Source organism: Alosa pseudoharengus, unplaced genomic scaffold (assembly GCF_046254945.1).
Source record: "Alosa pseudoharengus isolate Yale_2024_CS ecotype anadromous, Long Island Sound unplaced genomic scaffold, YU_APseudo_1.1 YU_APseudo_1.1_scf_12, whole genome shotgun sequence".
Lineage (NCBI taxonomy): Eukaryota > Metazoa > Chordata > Actinopteri > Clupeiformes > Clupeidae > Alosa > Alosa pseudoharengus.
The window spans coordinates 27,086,784-27,106,811 of NW_027468587.1; the positions used below are offsets into that span (position 1 = coordinate 27,086,784).

At 41.1% G+C, this 20,028-nt stretch overlaps 1 protein-coding gene across 1 annotated transcript in view; it reads right to left on the bottom strand.

The window, feature by feature from the left end:
- pou2f2b (POU class 2 homeobox 2b) overlaps window positions 1–6,787 on the bottom strand; it is a 49,954-nt gene extending 43,167 nt beyond the window's left edge. Inside the window, exon 1 of the mRNA XM_076280613.1 lies at window positions 6,577–6,787. Within this exon, the coding sequence (XP_076136728.1) occupies window positions 6,577–6,631 (55 nt within the window). The 5' untranslated portion in view covers window positions 6,632–6,787. The remainder of the gene's footprint in view (window positions 1–6,576) is intronic.
- Between the last annotated feature and the right edge of the window lie 13,241 nt (window positions 6,788–20,028).

Sequence of the window (20,028 nt, forward strand, 5' to 3'; positions counted from 1 at the left end):
ACACACATGCATTGTATTGCAATAAGCAAAACTGTATACTGTAGCACCAGTGCTACCTTGGTAAATCATCCATCGCACAAACTAATTTTTTTGTAGCATGTGCGACATACATGTCGCACTGTACAGCCCTGTCATATCCCTCCTGAACTTAAATATACTTTTAGAGCAGATCATATCTGTCCTGAACTGAAATATACTTATAGAACAACTTAAATATACTTATAGAACAGATCATATCACTCCTGAACTGAAATATACTTATAGAGCAGATCATATCCCTCCTGAACTTAAATATACTTATAGAACAACTTAAATATACTTATAGAACAACTTAAATATAGTATCCGTCCTGAACTGAAATATACTTATAGAACAACTTAAATATACTTATAGAACAGATCATATCACTCCTGAACTTAAATATACTTATAGAACAGATCATATCACTCCTGAACTGAAATATACTTATAGAGCTTATGAAGCCCTGGTCAGAACCCTGGTCAGAACCAGACATGGAGACGCAGCATTCCACTACAGGCCTGTGCTGCTCTGGAATGAACTCCCTGCTGAAATGAAAACTGCCACCATTTGCAAGTCGTGCCTCAAAACCAAACTATTCACTTATTTACTCTCATTTTACCTAGCTTCACTCTATGTCTTGGGAAACACATATGAACACACACACATATGAACACACACACACACACATGAACACCAGTGTTGGGAGTAATGCGTTACAAAAGTAATGTAATTACTGTAATATATTGCTGTTTGCAGTAACGCGGTAATGTAAGGCATTACTAAAAAAAATTGGGTAATATTTTACTCGGTACAAACTTCAGTTACGCGCGTTACAATGCATTTTAACCCGAAATTAAGTGGTGTTTTGTTTTGATACATATTCGCAAACAACACCGCGAGAACAACAGAGAAGAAAAAATCGTAGAACGTTATCTCCTGATACTAGTTGAAGATGACTGTGGCTGCAGCAGACTCGAAGTCGGATTCTATTTGCTGGATAGACATAAGCCTACGCTCATTATTTTCAGCTTGTCAGAGACAAGGATACTGCATGAAGAACACAATAGTTAAGTAAGTGCACTTTGTGTGCGAAACCGAAAGATCTCTCTATGCCTCGCGAAACAGCACAAGTAATTTAATGAAACATCTAAAGTGGTGCCATGCTAATCTTTTGTATTCTTGTTAAAACACAAACTATGCTCTTAGTAGTGCATGTCAGCTTTGTGCTGTGAACTTGAATTAAAGAGAATAAAGGGAAAAAGATTGTGTAGCATGGCAATGCCACCGCTCCCACCACGCGCATCATGCACTTTGCGTAGGGCACCAAAGGACAGAGGGGGCACCCAAATACAGTATAGCCAATGAAAAGTAGCTTTACTGCAAACGGGGGCCCCTGTGCACGTGCACACTTGGCACAAGCCATGATCCGTCCCTGATGAGCACTGCTCCTATTGCATTCTACTGTTAGCCTTAAGCCTAGCTCAGTCATTATGCTACACCACATCTCCCTCCATTGGAAGAGCAATGAGCTGCAATGAGCGTAATAAACTGCATTTAGAATGCCAAATCCATATTTCTAGATGTTTTGGTGAAAGTAACTTAAAAGTAATGCAATAGTAGTGTAATGCCTTACCCTTCAGGGTAACACTTTCTATGAAGGTTGTATTTATAACGCCCTATGAATGCATTCATAATGTTTTATAAGGTGTCTATAAAGCATTGTAATGCTCATTATTACCATCTATATGTATTCACAAGTCGTCATAACCAACTTCATGATGCATTATGACAGCTAATTATGAATGATTATAATTTATATCTGAATAATGCATTATAAATGTGTCAAGATCTGCCTACTCACTTGTCAGTTTTATGATGCATCATAGCTACGTTGCTTTGTTAAATGCGTATAGTGATGCATAAAGAGTTTTGACTTTTACAGTAGTCCTATATATATCTATAGCTATAAGTATATGTAATAAAGTTATAATAATTTATACATCTCCGTACAGCACAGAATTATAAACATCTATGCAATATCATAAGTGTTATTTGTCAGCTCTAAGTAAAGTGACAAGAATATGACCTTATTATTGACAGATATAAGTTCACTGAGTAATTAAAGGGTGCAATGAACTAAGTACCGAGTCTAGCATCTTTACCCCATATGCACAATATTATAAATTACTATGTTAATGTCATAGGTGTTATTTGTCAGCTTTAGGTAAAGTAGAGCAAATGAGGTGTTGTTATAAATAGATATAAGGTTATTATAAACAAATATGAGGTACAATGAAATGAGAGCCTGGACAGTAAAGACAAAAGGAATGATTTTAACTTTATTTTCATTTAAACTAACACACATAATCAGACTGATTATCAATGCTCTGAGCACATTACACAAACACAATGAGACAGGCCAAAAAAATGGCACGACACGGTCCTATATTTTGTGGTGGTGGTTATTATTGGAATAAAACTCACAATGCCACTGAAATCTATGGGTCATTATGAAAGATCGTTCGAATCAAAATAGACCTTTGGTTTAAATGAAAATAAAGTGAACTAAATGCATTCCTTTTGTCTTTAATGTCCAGGCTCTCATTTCATTGTAGGATAATAGGGTCATATTCTTGTCACTTTACTTAGAGCTGACAAATAACACTTATGATATTGCATAGCTGTTTATAATTGCTATAGGGAGATGTATAAATTATTATAACTTTATTACATATACTTATAGCTATAGATATATAGGACTACAGTATAAGTCAAAACTCTTTATGCATCACTATACGCATTTAGCAAAGCAAAGTAGTTATGATGCATCATAAAACTGACAAGTGAGTAGGCAGATCTTGACATATTTATAATGCATTATTCAGATTAAAATTATAATCATTCATAATTAGCTGTCATAATGCATCATGAAGTTGGCTATGACGACTTGTGAATACATATAGATGGTAATAATGAGCATTACAATGCTTTATAGACACCTTATAAAACATTATGAATGCATTCATATGGCGTTATAAATACAACCTTCATAGAAAGTGTTACCCAATTCGGAGACAGTAATATTATAATGTAACAAATTACTTTGAAATGACAGTAATAAGTAATACATAATACATTACGATTTTAAAGTAACTTGCCCAACACTGATGAACACACACATATGAACACACACACACACACACACACACACACACACACACACACACACACACACATATGAGCACACACACACACATATGAACACACACATATGAACACACACACACACACACACACACACATATGAGCACACACACACACATATGAACACACACACACATATGAACACACACATATGAATACACACATATGAACACACACATATGAACACACACACACATATGAACACACACATATGAACACACACACATGAAAACGCACATGTGAACACACACACATGAACACACACATGTGAACACACACATATCAACACACACACACACATATGAACACACACACATGAACACACACATATGAACACACACACATGAACACACACATATGAACACACACACACACACACACACACACACACACACACACACACACACACACACACACACACGCACACACATATGAACACACATATGAACACACACAGACAAGAACACAGCCGTACCATCCCTCTAGAACCCACAGACAAGAACACAGCCGTACCATCCCTCTAGAACCCACAGACAAGAACACAGCCGTACCATCCCTCTAGAACCCACAGACAAGAACACAGCCGTACCATCCCTCTAGAACCCACAGACAAGAACACAGCCGTACCATCCCTCTAGATCGCAGACCAAGAACAACTCTGGGCCGAGAGGTGGGCGAATGGACATCACCAGGGACAACAGCACCTTTTCATGCCTGATAACGATATGACAACTTTGAGTACCCGCCGACACCAATATCAATCTGATCGCTGTGTGGGGCGGAAGCTGCACTGAATACAACAGGAAAGCCCTGCAGCGCATAGTGAACACAGCTGAAAGGATTATTGGTGCTTCACTCCCCTCCCTGAAAGACATTTACACCACCCACCTCACCCGCAAGGCGACCACAATTGTGAGTGATGCAAGTCACCCCGCTCACAACTTGTTTGATCTACTGCCCTCTGGGAAGAGGTACAGAAGCCTGCGCTCCCGCACCACCAGACTCACCAACAGCTTCATACACCAGGCTGTTAGGATGCTGAACTCTCTCCCCCCTCACCCAATTTTGCTGCTCTTATTTCTTCATTGTATGTGCCTTCTTATTTACTTTTTATTGTTTGTCTGTGGACTTAATTGGTAAAATATGTCTTGTCTCCACCGTGGGATAGTGAGAAACATAATTTCAATCTCTTTGTATGTCTTGGCATGTGAAGAAATTGACAATACAGCAGACTTTGACTTTGACTTTCCCCCTAGTAGAACAACAGCTATGCAGCTAATACAAAGAATAGAATAGAGAAGAGAAGAGAGGGGAGAGGAGAGGAAAAGAGAGGAGAGGAGAGGAGAAGAGGAGAGAAGAGAAGAGGAGAGGAAAGGAGAGAAGAGAAGAGAAGAGAAGAGAAGAGGAGAGGAGAGGAGAGAAAAGGAGAGGAGAGGAGAGAATAGAATTTGTTATCATGTCAGGCATGAAAATGGTCTTCGATCTCACCAATAAAACTAGATGGTCCATACAATACACAAAGTATAAACACACTACAAACAGTTTACACAATACACACAGGTTACACAATACACACAGTATAAACAGAATTCAATAAAACAGAATTCATTAAAACACACCGTATTCACAGGATAAATACTAACGTTAAATACAAACGGTTACTAAGGTTAAATACAAAATAGGTCTTGATTGCATACGTGAACCCATTCTCTCTCTCTCTCTCTCTCTCTCTCTCTCTCTCTCACACACACACACACACACACACACACACACACACACATACACACAGCCCCCAGACCCCCGGCCTGGAATGGGTTCAGTGCAACTTTGTGACGGCTCATCCAAAGGTGGTCACGTATTCCCAACTATGTAACGGCTCATCCACAGGTGCACACTGACGAGACACTGGTCATTATTCCAATAATCTATTACTATGAGCAAAAAGTCCATAAATAAGCAGGTCAATAATATGAAAATAAATTAAAATACCTATTTGCATAAACCTCCTTTCCCCCAGAAACTTTGACCCAGTGAGCTCATCAGCCTTTTGATTATGTGGGCCAACTATACTGTTTGACCATACATGAAAAATACCAAAACAAAACATAGACACATCCCTATGGAAACGTGGACATGGACACATCACCATGGAAACCTGGACACGGACACATTTACCATACAAACGTGGACATGGACACATCACCTTTGGCAGGCTCCCTCTTGTTACGTATGAAATAAGCATTCAGTTGGGCGATTATTATATTATAATATAGTATCATAATTGTATTATAATAATAATTGTTGTGCAGCCTACTCTCTTTGGGTTGTGGTACGGAGGGGAAAGATTTCTGTGTGAGTTCTGTCGTGAGTGTTCATAATTGCGGTTAGCCTACGGTGGGCATAGTTAGCCGCTAGGCTAGACTGTGTGTGTGTGTATGCACGTGTATGTTCTGGGTATCTGAGAGTGTGTAAATGTGTGTGTGTGTGTGTGTGTGTGTGTGTGTGTGTGTGTGTGTGTGTGGGCACAGAGAGAGTTCTGGAAAACCCAGATACAGAGCTGGTCTGAGAGAGATGAATGAATCAGTGAATTCCCTCCCAGAATGACACACACACACACACACACACACACACACACACACACACACACACACACACATACAGACACACACACATATACAGACACCCAGACTGACAGGGCCTTAAAACAGTACTTTTTTAGCAACAAACATACACACACATACATGTGCACACACACACACACACACACACACACACACACACAGACACACACACACACACACACACACACACACACACACACACACACACACACACACACACACATACAGATCATAGTCACTTGTACAATACATGTGAACATGTGCATAGAGAATCAGGATACAGCATCAAAGAGTACATTCACACAAACACACACCTACATACACAAACATATGCCACACACACACATCTGCCACACATAACCTTTTACGCTGAAACATATATCATCACCATGAAAAAAATAACTCATACACAAAAACCTATTAATGTATATAGATCCACACATGCACACGTACAAAAACACACACACACACACACACACACACACACACACACACACACACACACACACACATACACACACACACACACATTACCCAGCACATATTGCACACTGAGGTACTGGACACATACACATACACACACTCACACACACATACATACACACAAACACACACACATTACCCAGCACATATTGCACACTGAGGTACTGGACACATACACATACTGTACATACACATACTGTACACACACACACACACACACACACACACACACACAGAGCAGACGTACCTGGGAACCACACGTGACTGTAATCCATGGCTGCTATGGCCTGAGCTTTAGTCATGTCTTTGGCGGAATGTGTGTGTGTGTGTGTGTGTGTGTGTGTGTGTGTGTGAATCTGTGTGAAGACGAGTCTGTGCCTGAGTGTGTGCGTGTGTCAGTTAGAGGGTGTTTGTGTATAGGACAAGCCTGTTCTGTTTCCCCCTCATACACCAAATGCACTTCTCTTTTGTAGCCTGTCAAGTTCTCTTACTCTCTCTGTGTGTGTGTGTGTGTGTGTGTATGTGTGTGCACGCATCTGTGACCCTAGAGGGAAACATTTGTGAGGAGGGGAGGGAAAATCTGCCCACATGTCCTCCCCTCCTATAACTCCGCCCACACTGCAAAAACTGCTTATCTAACACAATCTAACCAAGTGTTATTAATCTTATCAAGATAAAAAAAAAATAGTTGGTATTGTTTTCAGTATAAAGAGACTTACTTAGCGCTTTCTCATGAAATCATTTGACTTAATTCTTAATTTTAATTTAAGAAAAGTTTTACTTATTTTAAAGGAACCGTATGTAAGAAATGTATTTCAATTAATCATAAAATGGCCCTGATATGTCACTATATAAGAAATCATGTTCATTTCAAATACTTATATCACTGACAACAGTAGTCCAGCCAGGATACTGTCATTTAAAAAGTGAAGTTGCAGCCCTCAACTGATGTTGATGTTGTGTTTTGTCATGTCATATTGTGTTTTGGCCTGATGCGCCACCCTCCACCTATATACTAATCACGAAGACAGTAGAGTTTCGGCATCCGGGTTGGCAACCTCGAGTCAGGGGGGTGGGGGAGGGGATACACCGATCTACAGTAATTTGAAAGTGATTGCAGTACCAGTTTTGACCACAATCTTACATATGGTTCCTTTAAGACATCTCATCCTGAAAACAAGCAAATTTGTCTGCCAGTGCGTTAAGCAAATTTGTCTGCCAGTGCGTTGACTAAATTTGTCTTGATAAGACTTCTTAAATTAAGTCAAAATGATCTAACGGGAGAGCACTAGGTAAGTATTTTCATACTAAAAACAATACCAAATAGATTCTTTGATCTTAATAGAAGATTATTAACACTTGGTTAGATTTCCTTTTTTGCAGTGCACTCAGAGGAGAGAGATAAACATTGAGAAAGAAAGATTAAATGGAGATGTATAGAGAAACAGAAATAGAGAGATGAAGAGAAAGAGATGAAAAGAGAGGAACAAAGAGAGTGTAGAGGAAATGTAATAAAAGAGAAGAACAGACACTGCGTGAGTGAGAGAGAAAGAGAGAGTGAGAGAGAGGGTGAGTGAGAGAGAAAGTGAGAGAGTGAGAGAGAGGGTAAGTGAGAGAGAGAGGGTGAGTGAGAGAGAGAGTGAGAGAGAGTGTGAGAGAGTGAGAGAGAGAGGGTGAGTGAGAGAGAGAGGGTGAGTGAGTGAGAGAGAGAGAGAGATTATGACTATATGTGTGTCTGTGTGTTCACCATTTATATGAATTTATGTTTATTTTTCATTCTATTTTATTTTGATACTTACCCTGCTCCATGTCAAGTATTGTTCTTTTGACATGTTCATGTTGTTGTATTGTATAAATATACTGCTTAAAAAAATTAAGGGAACACTTCAATCATACACTGGATCTGTACTCTGACACTGTTTGGTTCTGAGCACTAGTAAAACTTTTGAGGCGAGTGTTTTATTTTGCAAGAACTGTCAGACATTCTGTGAATGTAGTTTGAGAATAGAGAAAAGGGTGGAAGGTTTCAAAAAATGTGTTTTAACAATTGTGGAAAATTGTAAGTGTTCCCTTAATTTTTCTTGAGCAGTGTACATACGTCCTATTGCTTTAGTAATATATAGTCATGCCAATAAAGCTCATTGAATTGAAACTGAATTGATACTAGGTAGAAGTGAGTTTGTGTGTGTGTGTGTGTGTGTGTGTGTGTGTGTGAGTTTCTGTTTGAATGGTCAGAATGGAATTGTCACCACAAGACTCAATTCCATAAACAGATGTGTAGCATGCCACACACACACACAGGCTACACACACACAAATGCTCTACACGTACACACACACACACAAACACACAATTCCACTGGCAGAACCTGACCCATGAGAGGGACAGAGATGGACAGAGAGTGTGAGATGTGTGAGAGAGTGTGTGAGAGAGAGTGTGTGTGTAAGAGAGTGTATGTGTAAAAGAGTGTGTGTGACAGAGTGTGTGTGTAAGAGAGTGTGTGAGAGAGTGTGTGTAAGAGAGTGTGTGAGATATGTGAGAGAGTGTGTGTGTAAGAGAGTGTGTGTGTAAGGAGGAAGTAGGCTATGCAGCCGGAGAGAGGTGGGTAGTGCACACACACATACTGTACACACACACAAACACATGCACACACACACACACACACACACACACACACACACACACACACACACACACACTGTCAGGACCATTTGGCTCAAAGTAGAGCTGACAGGGAGACCACACTGAACTTAATGTTTAAACAGAAATAGGGATTATAACATCTAATCCTGTGTATTAATGTAATAGTTTATTAACGCATGATTTGCAGAAGTCAGTAAGTGGGAAGCCAAACAAAGGTGTCGTGCATATCAGTATGTGTAAGTGTAAAGCAAAAAGGTGAACGGGCAAGGGGCGAGGACAGCAGCCAGCCTCTCGTCGACAGGCCGGAGCAGCAGAAAGAGAGAGCGAGCCGACTGGAAGGCGGTGATTTTAAACACCCTCTCATCAGCCCACCAATTAGCGCGGCACGGCCCACCGCAACAGCTCCACCTAAAGTTGACACACAGCAGCAGTAGACAATGCAGGCCAGATTACACTGCTCCCTGAGCGCCGGATCAGTGTGTGTGCTTCACCTCACTGTCTGTTCACTTTGTGCTGAGTGTGTTTCACTAATTCACGGATTGGGATAAATGCAGAGAGCAAATTTCCCTGATGGAATCAAAAGAGTATATATACTAATACTTATACTCACTCACTTGATGCTGCTGTAATGTAGTCTGTATACAGTTGGCGATGCTGCAGTATTAAATACACCCACACTGTGGCAGTGTTCACCAACTCACTGCACATTATTGGCATTACCTGCACTGGACATTTCATGCCTGTTTCACACTATTTGTCACGCACACACACAAACACACACACACACATAGATGCATATACTGTACACACTAGCTGGCACGGCAGGAATGGACTATCTGGTCATGGGTCATGGCAAACCACATGTTTGTTTGTTTACTATGTTACCATGGCTACAGTAAACAGATGCAGTAGTGATATTTAGCTGCTGGGTCAGGGGCCAAACACTTCTGATAGACATCGAAAATAGTGATTGTTACCAAGGTAACATAGTATCTTAAATCCACATTAGCCTGGGGGTCAAGTGTCAAGTGTGTGTGTGTTTGCTGTGTGTGTGCGGTGTGTGTGTGTGTATGTGTGTGTGTGTGTGTGTGTGTGTGTGTGTGTGTGTGCTACTTTACAGAAAATATTGTAAATAGCCTACTGTCATTCAGTTAATGGGATACTGTGCAGAGTTGAAAGTTAGGTCAACTTGGCAACTGTTTCTCGTTGTTGAGTTGCCTGATGGTAAGGAGCCCTTGCTTGGCCACCTGTGCTGTGCAACGCACACTTCGCTCCTCTCATCTATACAACGTAGTTTCCCATTTCTGTAAACCATACATAATTTCAAAGAAAAATATTACCACTCGAGGGAAATCAGTGTGGTGTCCTTTAAGATGTGAAAAAATAGGCATAAATCTAGCGTACACATTTTCACGAATCACGGATGTGTTGATGACATAAATTAGGAAATATTAGAGGACTTAAGGAGACGTGATGTTGAATTGCATGCCGATGCCATTTAACCCAAATGCCCCAGCGGCAGCACGGGAGAGAAGAGATTAACTGACAGAAGATATGCATTGTCTATAGGGAGGTAATGTTAGATTACATTGTACATTGCAAAAATATCACCATGCATTCATAACCTCGTGATTCAGTGAGAGTGATCCTAAAACATCAGAAAGTATGTCTTTGTGACAATTCTGTATTACATTTTGTCAAGAGGAAAAATCAATAGCTAACTGTTCCCAAGTGAACAGTGATTATAGCGCTGTGAACGCTCCTGGCTGCGCCTGGCAAATACACCCCCATAATAGCAATCAGCTATGGAACAAGCGTGCCTGTTGTTAAAGGGAATGTGAGATGATTGGTTTATTGCACGTTACGCCCAAACCACACCCATGATAAATGCTACTTCAGACCACCCCATTTTAGATTTGCGTCGGGCGCAACAGTCAATTATCCCGCCGGTAAAATAGCATCAGTGCCCAAGATCCGCCCACAAAGTGACTTGCGTTTTGTACAAGGACACTTCCGTTTTAGACCATTAAAATAGAGCCCGTAGTGTTCATAAGGCGTGCACCAAAGGCTGTATTGTAAAATGTCCTCTTAAGCCATTTGTCAGTCGTGCGACACTGCTTATTTGGACAATGTGTTTGTTTGTGTGTGTGTGTGTGTGTTTGTGTGTGTGTGTGTGTGTGTTTGTGTGTGTGTGTGTGCGTGTGTGTGGGTGCGTGCGTGCGTGTGTGTGTGTGTGTGTGTGTGTTTGTGCGTTCGTGTTTTTTGTGTGCGTGCGTGCGTGCGTGTGTGTGTGTGTGTGTGCATGTGTGTGTTTGTGTGTGTGAGGGAGAAAGGTGCAGATGATGATGGAGCTATGTGAGGATGTTGTTCTGATGTTGTGTTGATCTGATGGAGGCTCAGCCAATGAGAAGCCACCATTTCCCCTGCATACTGGGCATCAATCACTTCCCTGTCACCAGTCTTCAGGTGTGTGTGTGTGTGTTTGTGTTCAGGTGGGGGATAATAGTGTGTGTGTGTGTTCAGGTGGGGGATAATAGTGTGTGTGTGTGTGTGTGTGTGTGTGTGTTCAGGTGGGGGATAATAGTGTGTGTGTGTGTGTGTGTGTGTGTTTATGTGGGGGAGAATAGTGTGTGTGTGTGTGTTTAGGCAGGTGATAGTACAGTGTGTGGTGTGTGTGTGTGTGTGTGTGTGTGTGTGTTCAGGCGTGTGATAGTACAATGTGTGGTGTGTGTGTGTGTGTGTGTGTGTGTGTGTATGTGTGTGTGTGTGTGTGTGTGTTCAGGCACGTGATAGTACAGTGTGGTGTGTGTGTGTGTGTGTGTGTGTATGTGCGTTCAGGCACGTGATAGTACAGTGTGGTGTGTGTGTGTGTGTGTGTGTGTGTGTGTGTGTTCATGTGGGGGATAATAGTGTGTGTGTGTGTGTCTTCAGGCACGTGATCGTACAGTGTGGTGTGTGTGTGTGTGTCTGTGTGTGTGTGTGTTCAGGCGCGTGATAGTACATTGCGTGGTGTGTGTGTTTGTGTGTGTGTGTGTGTGTGTGTGTATGTGTGTGTTCAGGCGGGTGATAGTACAGTGTGTTGTGTGTGTGTGTGTGTGTGTGTTCAGGCAGGGAGGCAGTAGAGTAATAGCATATTTACAGTCACCGTTCCCGACCTGTTGCACGACAAACGTCGTCAAAATGAGGTTGTGGCAAATGTTGCGTCTGGTAGCGTCTTGATCGAAAGCAGGACGACCTAGAAGCCAAGATCAGGGAGCATGTTAGAGGGGATCCGGGGTTTTCTCCCCATGAACATACCATTTCAATTCAGTTTGGGAGGGACAGAAATACCTTAACAGAGCAAAGACATCTTTACTGTAACTTTTGAACAGGTATCCTTTTTCACTACATTTGGATTAGCTGCCTGATCCGTGAAGAGAACAAGAAATGGAGAAACATCAATGCGATGCCTTGATAACGTCATTAGATTGGAAACATCATTGCGATGCCTTGATAACGTTATTAGATTGACAACATCATTGTGATGCCTTGGTAACGTTATTAGATTGGAAACATCATTGTGATGCCTTGATATCGTTATTAGATTGGCGACATTATTGCGAAGCCTTGATAACGTTATTAGATTGGAAACATCAATGTGATGCCTTGATAACGTTATTAGATTGGCAACATCATTGCGATGCCTTGATAACGTTATTAGATTGGAAACATCATTGCGATGCCCTGATAACGTTATTAGATTGGCAACATCATTGCGATGCCTTGATAACGTCTTTAGATTGGCAACATCATTGTGATGCCTTGATAACGTTATAAGATTGGAAACAGCAACGCGATGCCTTGGTAACATTACTAAGATGGATAGTTACTGCAAATTTAACACCCTAGTTTCTATAAAACTAGAAACAACTGAACCAGGACACTTTGTCACAAGACAAAACAGACCAGATGCCTCAAAGTCCGTTAGATAACGTTACTGTGGTTTAGCTTTGTATGGCAGTACGTTATTTAAGCAATAAGCCCTGAGAGGCCGTTCTATATCGTCAATATAGCACAGCTGAAGGGTTTTGTTAGCCACGAAGCGAGCAAAGCGAAAAACTGCCTCCAAAAGTTGGAAAAAAGAAAACTCAATTTAAAATTGTCACAGTGACAAATTGTATCAAAACTTGCACAGAGGAGAAACACTAGCCCTCAACTTTGAAACAAAGACCTTTGTGCCCGTGGCACAGTGTAGCACTCGCTACTGAATGTCACCAGGTCGTTATGTATACAGGAAGGTCACCAGGTCGTTATGTATACAGGAAGGTCACCAGGTTGTTATGTATACAGGAAGGTCACCAGGTTGTTATGTATCATTATACAGGAAGGTGACTGGTTCTGACCTCACAAAATAAGTCCTTCATCTTGTATGGCTGACCGATGACTTAGTACTGAGCTTTCGCATTATGGTAAACTTGTTTCTCCAATCAAGAAGATTCCAATTGGCTGCAAATCGCCACTACTTAAGCATGTTGTCTCCTTCCGGAGACAAGTTTACATGATCCTACACAGCGGTGATGAGCTCAATCTGACTTTCCGTTTTAACGTCGACGGGTCTTACTATATAGTTTTTGCAACATCTGATACCGCCATGAAATGTTTTGGTTGTGGGTTTCTTGTCCACGCGTGCCTATCTAAATCTAACAGTGAGGATGTCAGAGGGTAAATGCCCGCAACAGCCAGTGCCGAAGGAGGCTAACTGGGTCAGTGACGGAGAAGTCTGCCACAGTCGGGGCTGACCAACCCGAGCCTAGCAGCTCGGCGTCTACGAGTCGAGGATCATTTCCTTGACAGTGTGCAGTTTATAAACAATGTCTGTCATCATAGACAGGAGGGGGCTTTTGATGACAGGGAACTTCACCGTCTCTGGAAACTTGTTGGTAAACTTAAGAAGGAACTTAATAGCGATGCACTCACAGATTAACTGCGGCCTTCTCTATCATTCCATATTAGTTCTCTGTCTCTTTCCTTTTTTATATGAACATATGAAGAACATTAGGCTTACTCCCCTTAATATTAACAGAGGGAGGGACTTTAGAAAAAAGAGCTCAAATTTATGATCTATTACAGCAAAAGGCAACAGATGTTTTTTTACAAGAGACGCATAGTGATACCAATAACGTAGGACTGGGCGCTATATCGATATAAAAGATATATCGATATATTTTAAAATGCGATATGGAATTAGACCATATCGCATATATCGATATAGTTCAAATTTGCGCCGTGACCCATGCTCCAGGCAAGCCGCCGTTGCTCTCTGCACTGCTCCCGCGCCCCGCCCCTCCTCTTTCATGCATAGAGGGGGGAGGGGCAGGAAGAGACAATCAGCGGCACTCATCAACAAACATGGAGAAACCAACAACGTCTGAGCATGCGGAGGAGAGACTCTTGGTTAGTAAAAGAAAAAGTAGTGGCTCGATAATTTGGAGATGGTTTGGATACAAATTCTCAGATGAGCAACAAAGCCATGCTATATGTAGGGAGTGCCATAAGCACGTTGCAGTGGTGGAAGCACTACGAATCTTTTTCACCACTTGAAAACGTGGCACAACGTGCAATATGAAGAGTGTATGAAACTGCGCGCTGCAGAAGCCACAGGCCAAAGCCGTCCACAACCCGACAAAGCTCCAGCCCCAAAACAAAGCTCATTGCAAGCTTCATTTTCCCGCAGTGTGCCGTATGAGAAGAAAAGCGAAAAGTGGTGTGCAATAACAAAAGCGGTGTCCTTTCACATTGCCAAAGACATGGTCCCTGTTGCAACAGTGGAACAGGTCGGGTTCAAAAAGCTAATGAAAACAATGGACCCGAGATATGAGCTTCCCAGTCGCAACTTTTGCACGAGAAGCACTGCCGCAAATGTACAGTGAAGTCAGACAGAGCCTTGAAAACCGGCTCGCTAACGTCACCCATTTTGCGTTGGACAGCGATATGTGGTCAAGCAGGACGTGTGAGCCTTACATGAGCGTGACAGTTCACTTCATACAAGACTGGGAGATGAAAACAGCTTGTCTCCAAACAAGTTATTTTCCCCAGGACCACACCGGTGAACATATAGCTGAGGCCCTGCAGGATGCAATTGACCGATCCCAAGCCCCGCCCCCTTTTACTATGTCACAATGAGGACTTCGGAGGACCTCGGTCAACCTCGGTCAATTTTGAATTTTCTAGTGTCCGTTCTGTATGACAATACGCCAGTTATGCGAATGCTATAATGCTTCTTTTGCGAGTAGCCTAAGTAACTAAATAACTAAAGAGCTCAAAAAGGTTCAAAGATAAGCCTGAGATACTTGTAGAAGTGACATCCGATAATCTGACCGTGTGAAACGTTAACACACATAGGCCTAACTTTGCATAACTTTGGATAGGCTGCTACTTTTCAGTAAAGAAATCTGTGTGTACGAAAATGTTCCCTTTATTTGTGTTCATAACTACACACAAAAACATAACTAAATCTGGTTTCCACTGATGAAACGACAACATAAGCCTACGCAAAAAAATATACCTACCTTGCAGGAACTGAACTCGCACATTCATACGATTGGAAGACGCGCAGAAGGCTACACCTTCAATCACGTATCGCCTTAAACACATCAAGAACATACTTTCAGCTTTGCTACATTGCCATGTTTAACTTGGGATAGAAGACTGTTGACAGAAATAGGCTAATGATCATTTTTTCAACAAACGCAATAATAGCCTACTGCGATGCATTATTGATGGCTGAACGAGAGATAGACAATGTCTTCTAAAGATCGAATCATGTGCTGATTCAAAACTATGCCTTGCTATAGGCTATGCAGTCTCGAAATCGCCAATATTAGACCTAGCCTACTACATTGCCCACGTTTAAATTAATTATAGCATAATGATGAAGTCTAGTGCAAGACAAACCACGTCTGCAAACTGCAGACAGCCTATGTCAGGGGTCGGCAAATAGTGGCCCGCGGGCCAATTTTGGCCCGCCATCTATTCTATCTGGCCCGCGAGATGACGTTAATTTGCTGTTTAAATAATAAAAAAAAAAAAAATGAAATTTTTTTTAACCCCATGTTTTTAAAAAGAAAAAAAGGCCTACAGCAATCCCATCAATTTCAAAACATTTATTGAGGTATAGATGATAGTCCTACTAAAGTGACAAAACAACAGGTGGAACATCCTTGCAGTTATCCATGACGCACAGGTCGGAACGGTATTGGCACGCGAGTGCGCGTAATCTTGTGCAAAAAAAAAAAAAAAAAAGTGTCCTGTCTCCCTCTTCCAGTGGGCAAGGTCAAAAATAGCCTATGTTTCGTTAAATTAATAGGCTTGGCATTAATAAATGCAGGCAGGCTCAACACATACCTCTGCTTCCATTCTTCTTTGTAGGTCCTGCATTCTGAATCAATTTTTCTTTTCAAGGCTTTTGACAACGACATTTTGCATCGATAACTAGCATATAGCAATGTTCAGCTAATCATTTACACGTCATCCAAAAGAATAATATTTGTACACATTAGTTACGGCAAGTTGCTAGGCAAGTCGCCTGTTTCATGAGAGACGACAGGAGATGCAGCAGGCGGCATAAAAACAGCGCACATAAGCAAATAAACGTTTTTAATGGAATTAAATTAAATGCATTTTAAAAGTTAGATGATGTTTATTTTAATATAATATAATAATTCATAATTTAAATAGTAGGCCTATAACCCCCCCCCCCCCCCCCCCCCATTACAAAAGCTATGGCCCGCGATGCCATTGTCTGAAAAAAAATTGGCCCGGGTCCAAACGTAATTGCCGACCCCTGGCCTAGCCTATGTCATGCGTGGTATGGGTTTGAACTCGGAGTGGTTTCTTTTCAATACACTTGTATCATTGTACCATTCAAAATAATAAGTAGACTCTCAGCCTACCGAAGAGAAGCTATCTCTCCACCTCCCCAACATGAGCTGCTTAACAGGCTAGTCACTCTCCCAAGTTGCGTGAACTTGGATCTGCAGCACTTGGTCCCGTCTTACTAATCCTCGAAATATGGTTAGATTTTGTTATGGACACGTCAACACCATATGTTCGCACAGACCTGTTTATTGAATCCGTCACATCTGCAGCAAATAAGGTAAACTACCTGCTCGGGATAACGTGCTAATTGTTTATCATTGTTTAACATGCATCCCATTAAGATCCACGACACCGGATTTTTTTGTCCTCAATTTGTGGTGTTCCACCTCGTTGATGACAGCGGACATTGTGAATGTGTCCTTCTGCATACTGAAGGCCTTTCTGACCTCTGTTTTTTGAATATATCAATATTACTTGACGCCCAGAAACCCAGCATACACTGTTGCACTAGGCTAAATGGGGGTGCTGCGTCCCCATGTTGAACACGCGTTCTCGCACACTTTCCTGCAAACTTGTCCGACTTAGCAACCGTAACTATGGGACTGACAATGGGAGGAGGGGCTTGGGATCGGTCAATTGCAAGCTGGAAACTTCAAGAAAAGCATCTGGTTGCTATAACAACCGACAACGGGAGCAACATTGTCAAATCGGTTGATCTGAACGAGTGGCTGAGGATGCAGTGCTTCGGTCACAGGCTACACTTGGCTATTCATACTTTGCAGTCACGTGACTACCATGGCTACCTGGCGGGCAAGAAACGCTAACAAAATGGCGACGAACAGTGGCCGGCCAGGGGAATTGCAGATTTCCAATACTACAATCAATTAACTATTTAGACCATATGTCACCAAATGTTCAAATAGATATCAAGAAAAGATGAACATACTCGGAACGTGTGATCCATAACGTTACACAGCACCCGCTGATGTTTTCATTGCTTTGAAGCTGGCAAAGTCTCTACCAGACTTGGAGTTTGGAGATATTTAACTTACATATCTTATAGAGAATCCGTCACCTTACACCGCACAAAAAATGAAAGCCTACAAAAGTACAGATAGCTATCTTTTTATCAAGAGTGGATGGGTTAACAACGCTGTCGTATGGGAGGTGAAAAACAGGAATATCTTCATAAAAGGTGAGTGTTACTAGTTAGCTAACGTTACCCGTTTGCTAATGTTTGCATGTTTGTAGCTATAAATTACACAAAGTGACATCTGTTCCATCGTGTGATGAAGTCTTCATCTGAATATGCACACCCTGCCTGCCGGCGAATGACAGCTTGATAAGTAGTTTAAAAAAAAAACGTATGCCAACTGTATCATATATGGCTAGCAGGATGTCAACATTGTAGCCTACCTGCTTATCCACTCCACATAGCATCAGACAACAGACAAGAGCAGTTGGGGCAGCGAAATGCGTATAATCCTGTTAGCAATCTGTTAGGTTGTAATGTAGTGGTAATAAGTGTACGATAGTATGCATGCAAAGTAACTGTAAGTAATAAGTAGACGCAGTACAACAGTAACGTGTCATTCATTCACCATGTACTCTTCTTCATATCAAATCACGTACAGATGATAACGCGTTCTCGCCACCTACTGGCGAACGTGTAAGCACGTTTAGTTAAGATAAATGAAACAACATCAGCGAATCATAAATCTGAAATTATCCATTATGTCAACTGTCTCTATGACAGGAGACTTCATGACCGTCACTTAGAAGTGAAACCCAGCAGGACGCACAGCTTGCAGTTCGTCTGATTTGTCTACCCACGTGATGCCACATGTAAACATATATGGTAAAAAAAGGAAAGAAATGTGTAGCTTTAAAAATATGTTGTAGGCTACTGTGCTTGTGAATTATATACTTTATCTAACTAAAACCTTTTTCTATGTTAGGTACATCATTCCTACAGCTTGAATGAATCACCTCTGACAACTTGGGTTGCTGTGGAAAAGGAGGGACTGATTCGATTTGGCCACTGCACCTGTATGGCCGGGTTAGGTGAAGTGTGCTCACATGTAGTGTACATCAGGAATCTGTAAGAGACTGTATGTACATGCACAGAAGTTGTTTGCAGACTACTGATCTTAGTGTTTTGAATTGGAGGTGCAGTGTCTGCAAACAGGAATTGGCAAAACGCAAGCGTGCACAAAGAAAACAAATGAAAAGTGCTACATTTTGAATTGCACTGTTAGACAGACAATTACAGATTTATTCAATAAATAAATAAAATGCACATACATAGATAAATAAAACAGATGAATACAAATAAATACAATGCACAAAGGTATTTAAAGTGAAAATGTAATACATGTATTATTGTAATATACAAAATGTCATATATTCATTATTATTATTATTTACAGTGTGTGTTTGTATAAATAAATCATTGCATATTTACATTATTGTAGTATTTAACCAGAAGGAATGATTGAGGGTGCCACATTTGTAAGGGCACAACACACATGGACTACTTTGTCTAAAACTGTTGTTCGGCCTCCCCATCCCTTAGATATGAATATGACTGTTCCTTGTGGGGATATGCCTATTAGGTATTTTATGGTGTGATGATGTTTATAGGTTGAATATGTTTGTGCTCTTGCTTCTAAGTCTTTGGGTTTTTCTATAAAAATTTTGAAACAATCAATTATGCAGGCACATCTAGGGTAAGTTTGTCTAAATATCATGGGCATTGACAGCCGAAGCTCTTCTCTCTGTGGCCAAAATAAAAATGATGGGACAAGCTTTCCATGTCTTTCTCCCTTTTCCTCCTTTTGGTGGCAGGGGTGTGAGAGAAGACAGACGGAACCTAATCAGGGGACCGCAGATCATCAGATTTGGCACCTGAAATAATAAAATAAGATAATATAATAGATAAAACACGTTATTGCCACACAAAGTTTTGGGTATTTTCAACATTGAGTCCTGTAACGTTAGTTCCAGGTCTTTCTAGTAACTATCAAGTCTGTTAGCAAGCTAGCTGCATAAGGGACTGGGATTACAGTAACTAGCTAAATTGTGTGAAGCAGACAAGTTTTTTTTTTTTTTTTATAATCGAGCAGTAATAATTCCTCCGTAAATAATCTAGCTCTACTGTTGTTTGGTCATCTCTGGTTCTTATTGAAAACCATAGATA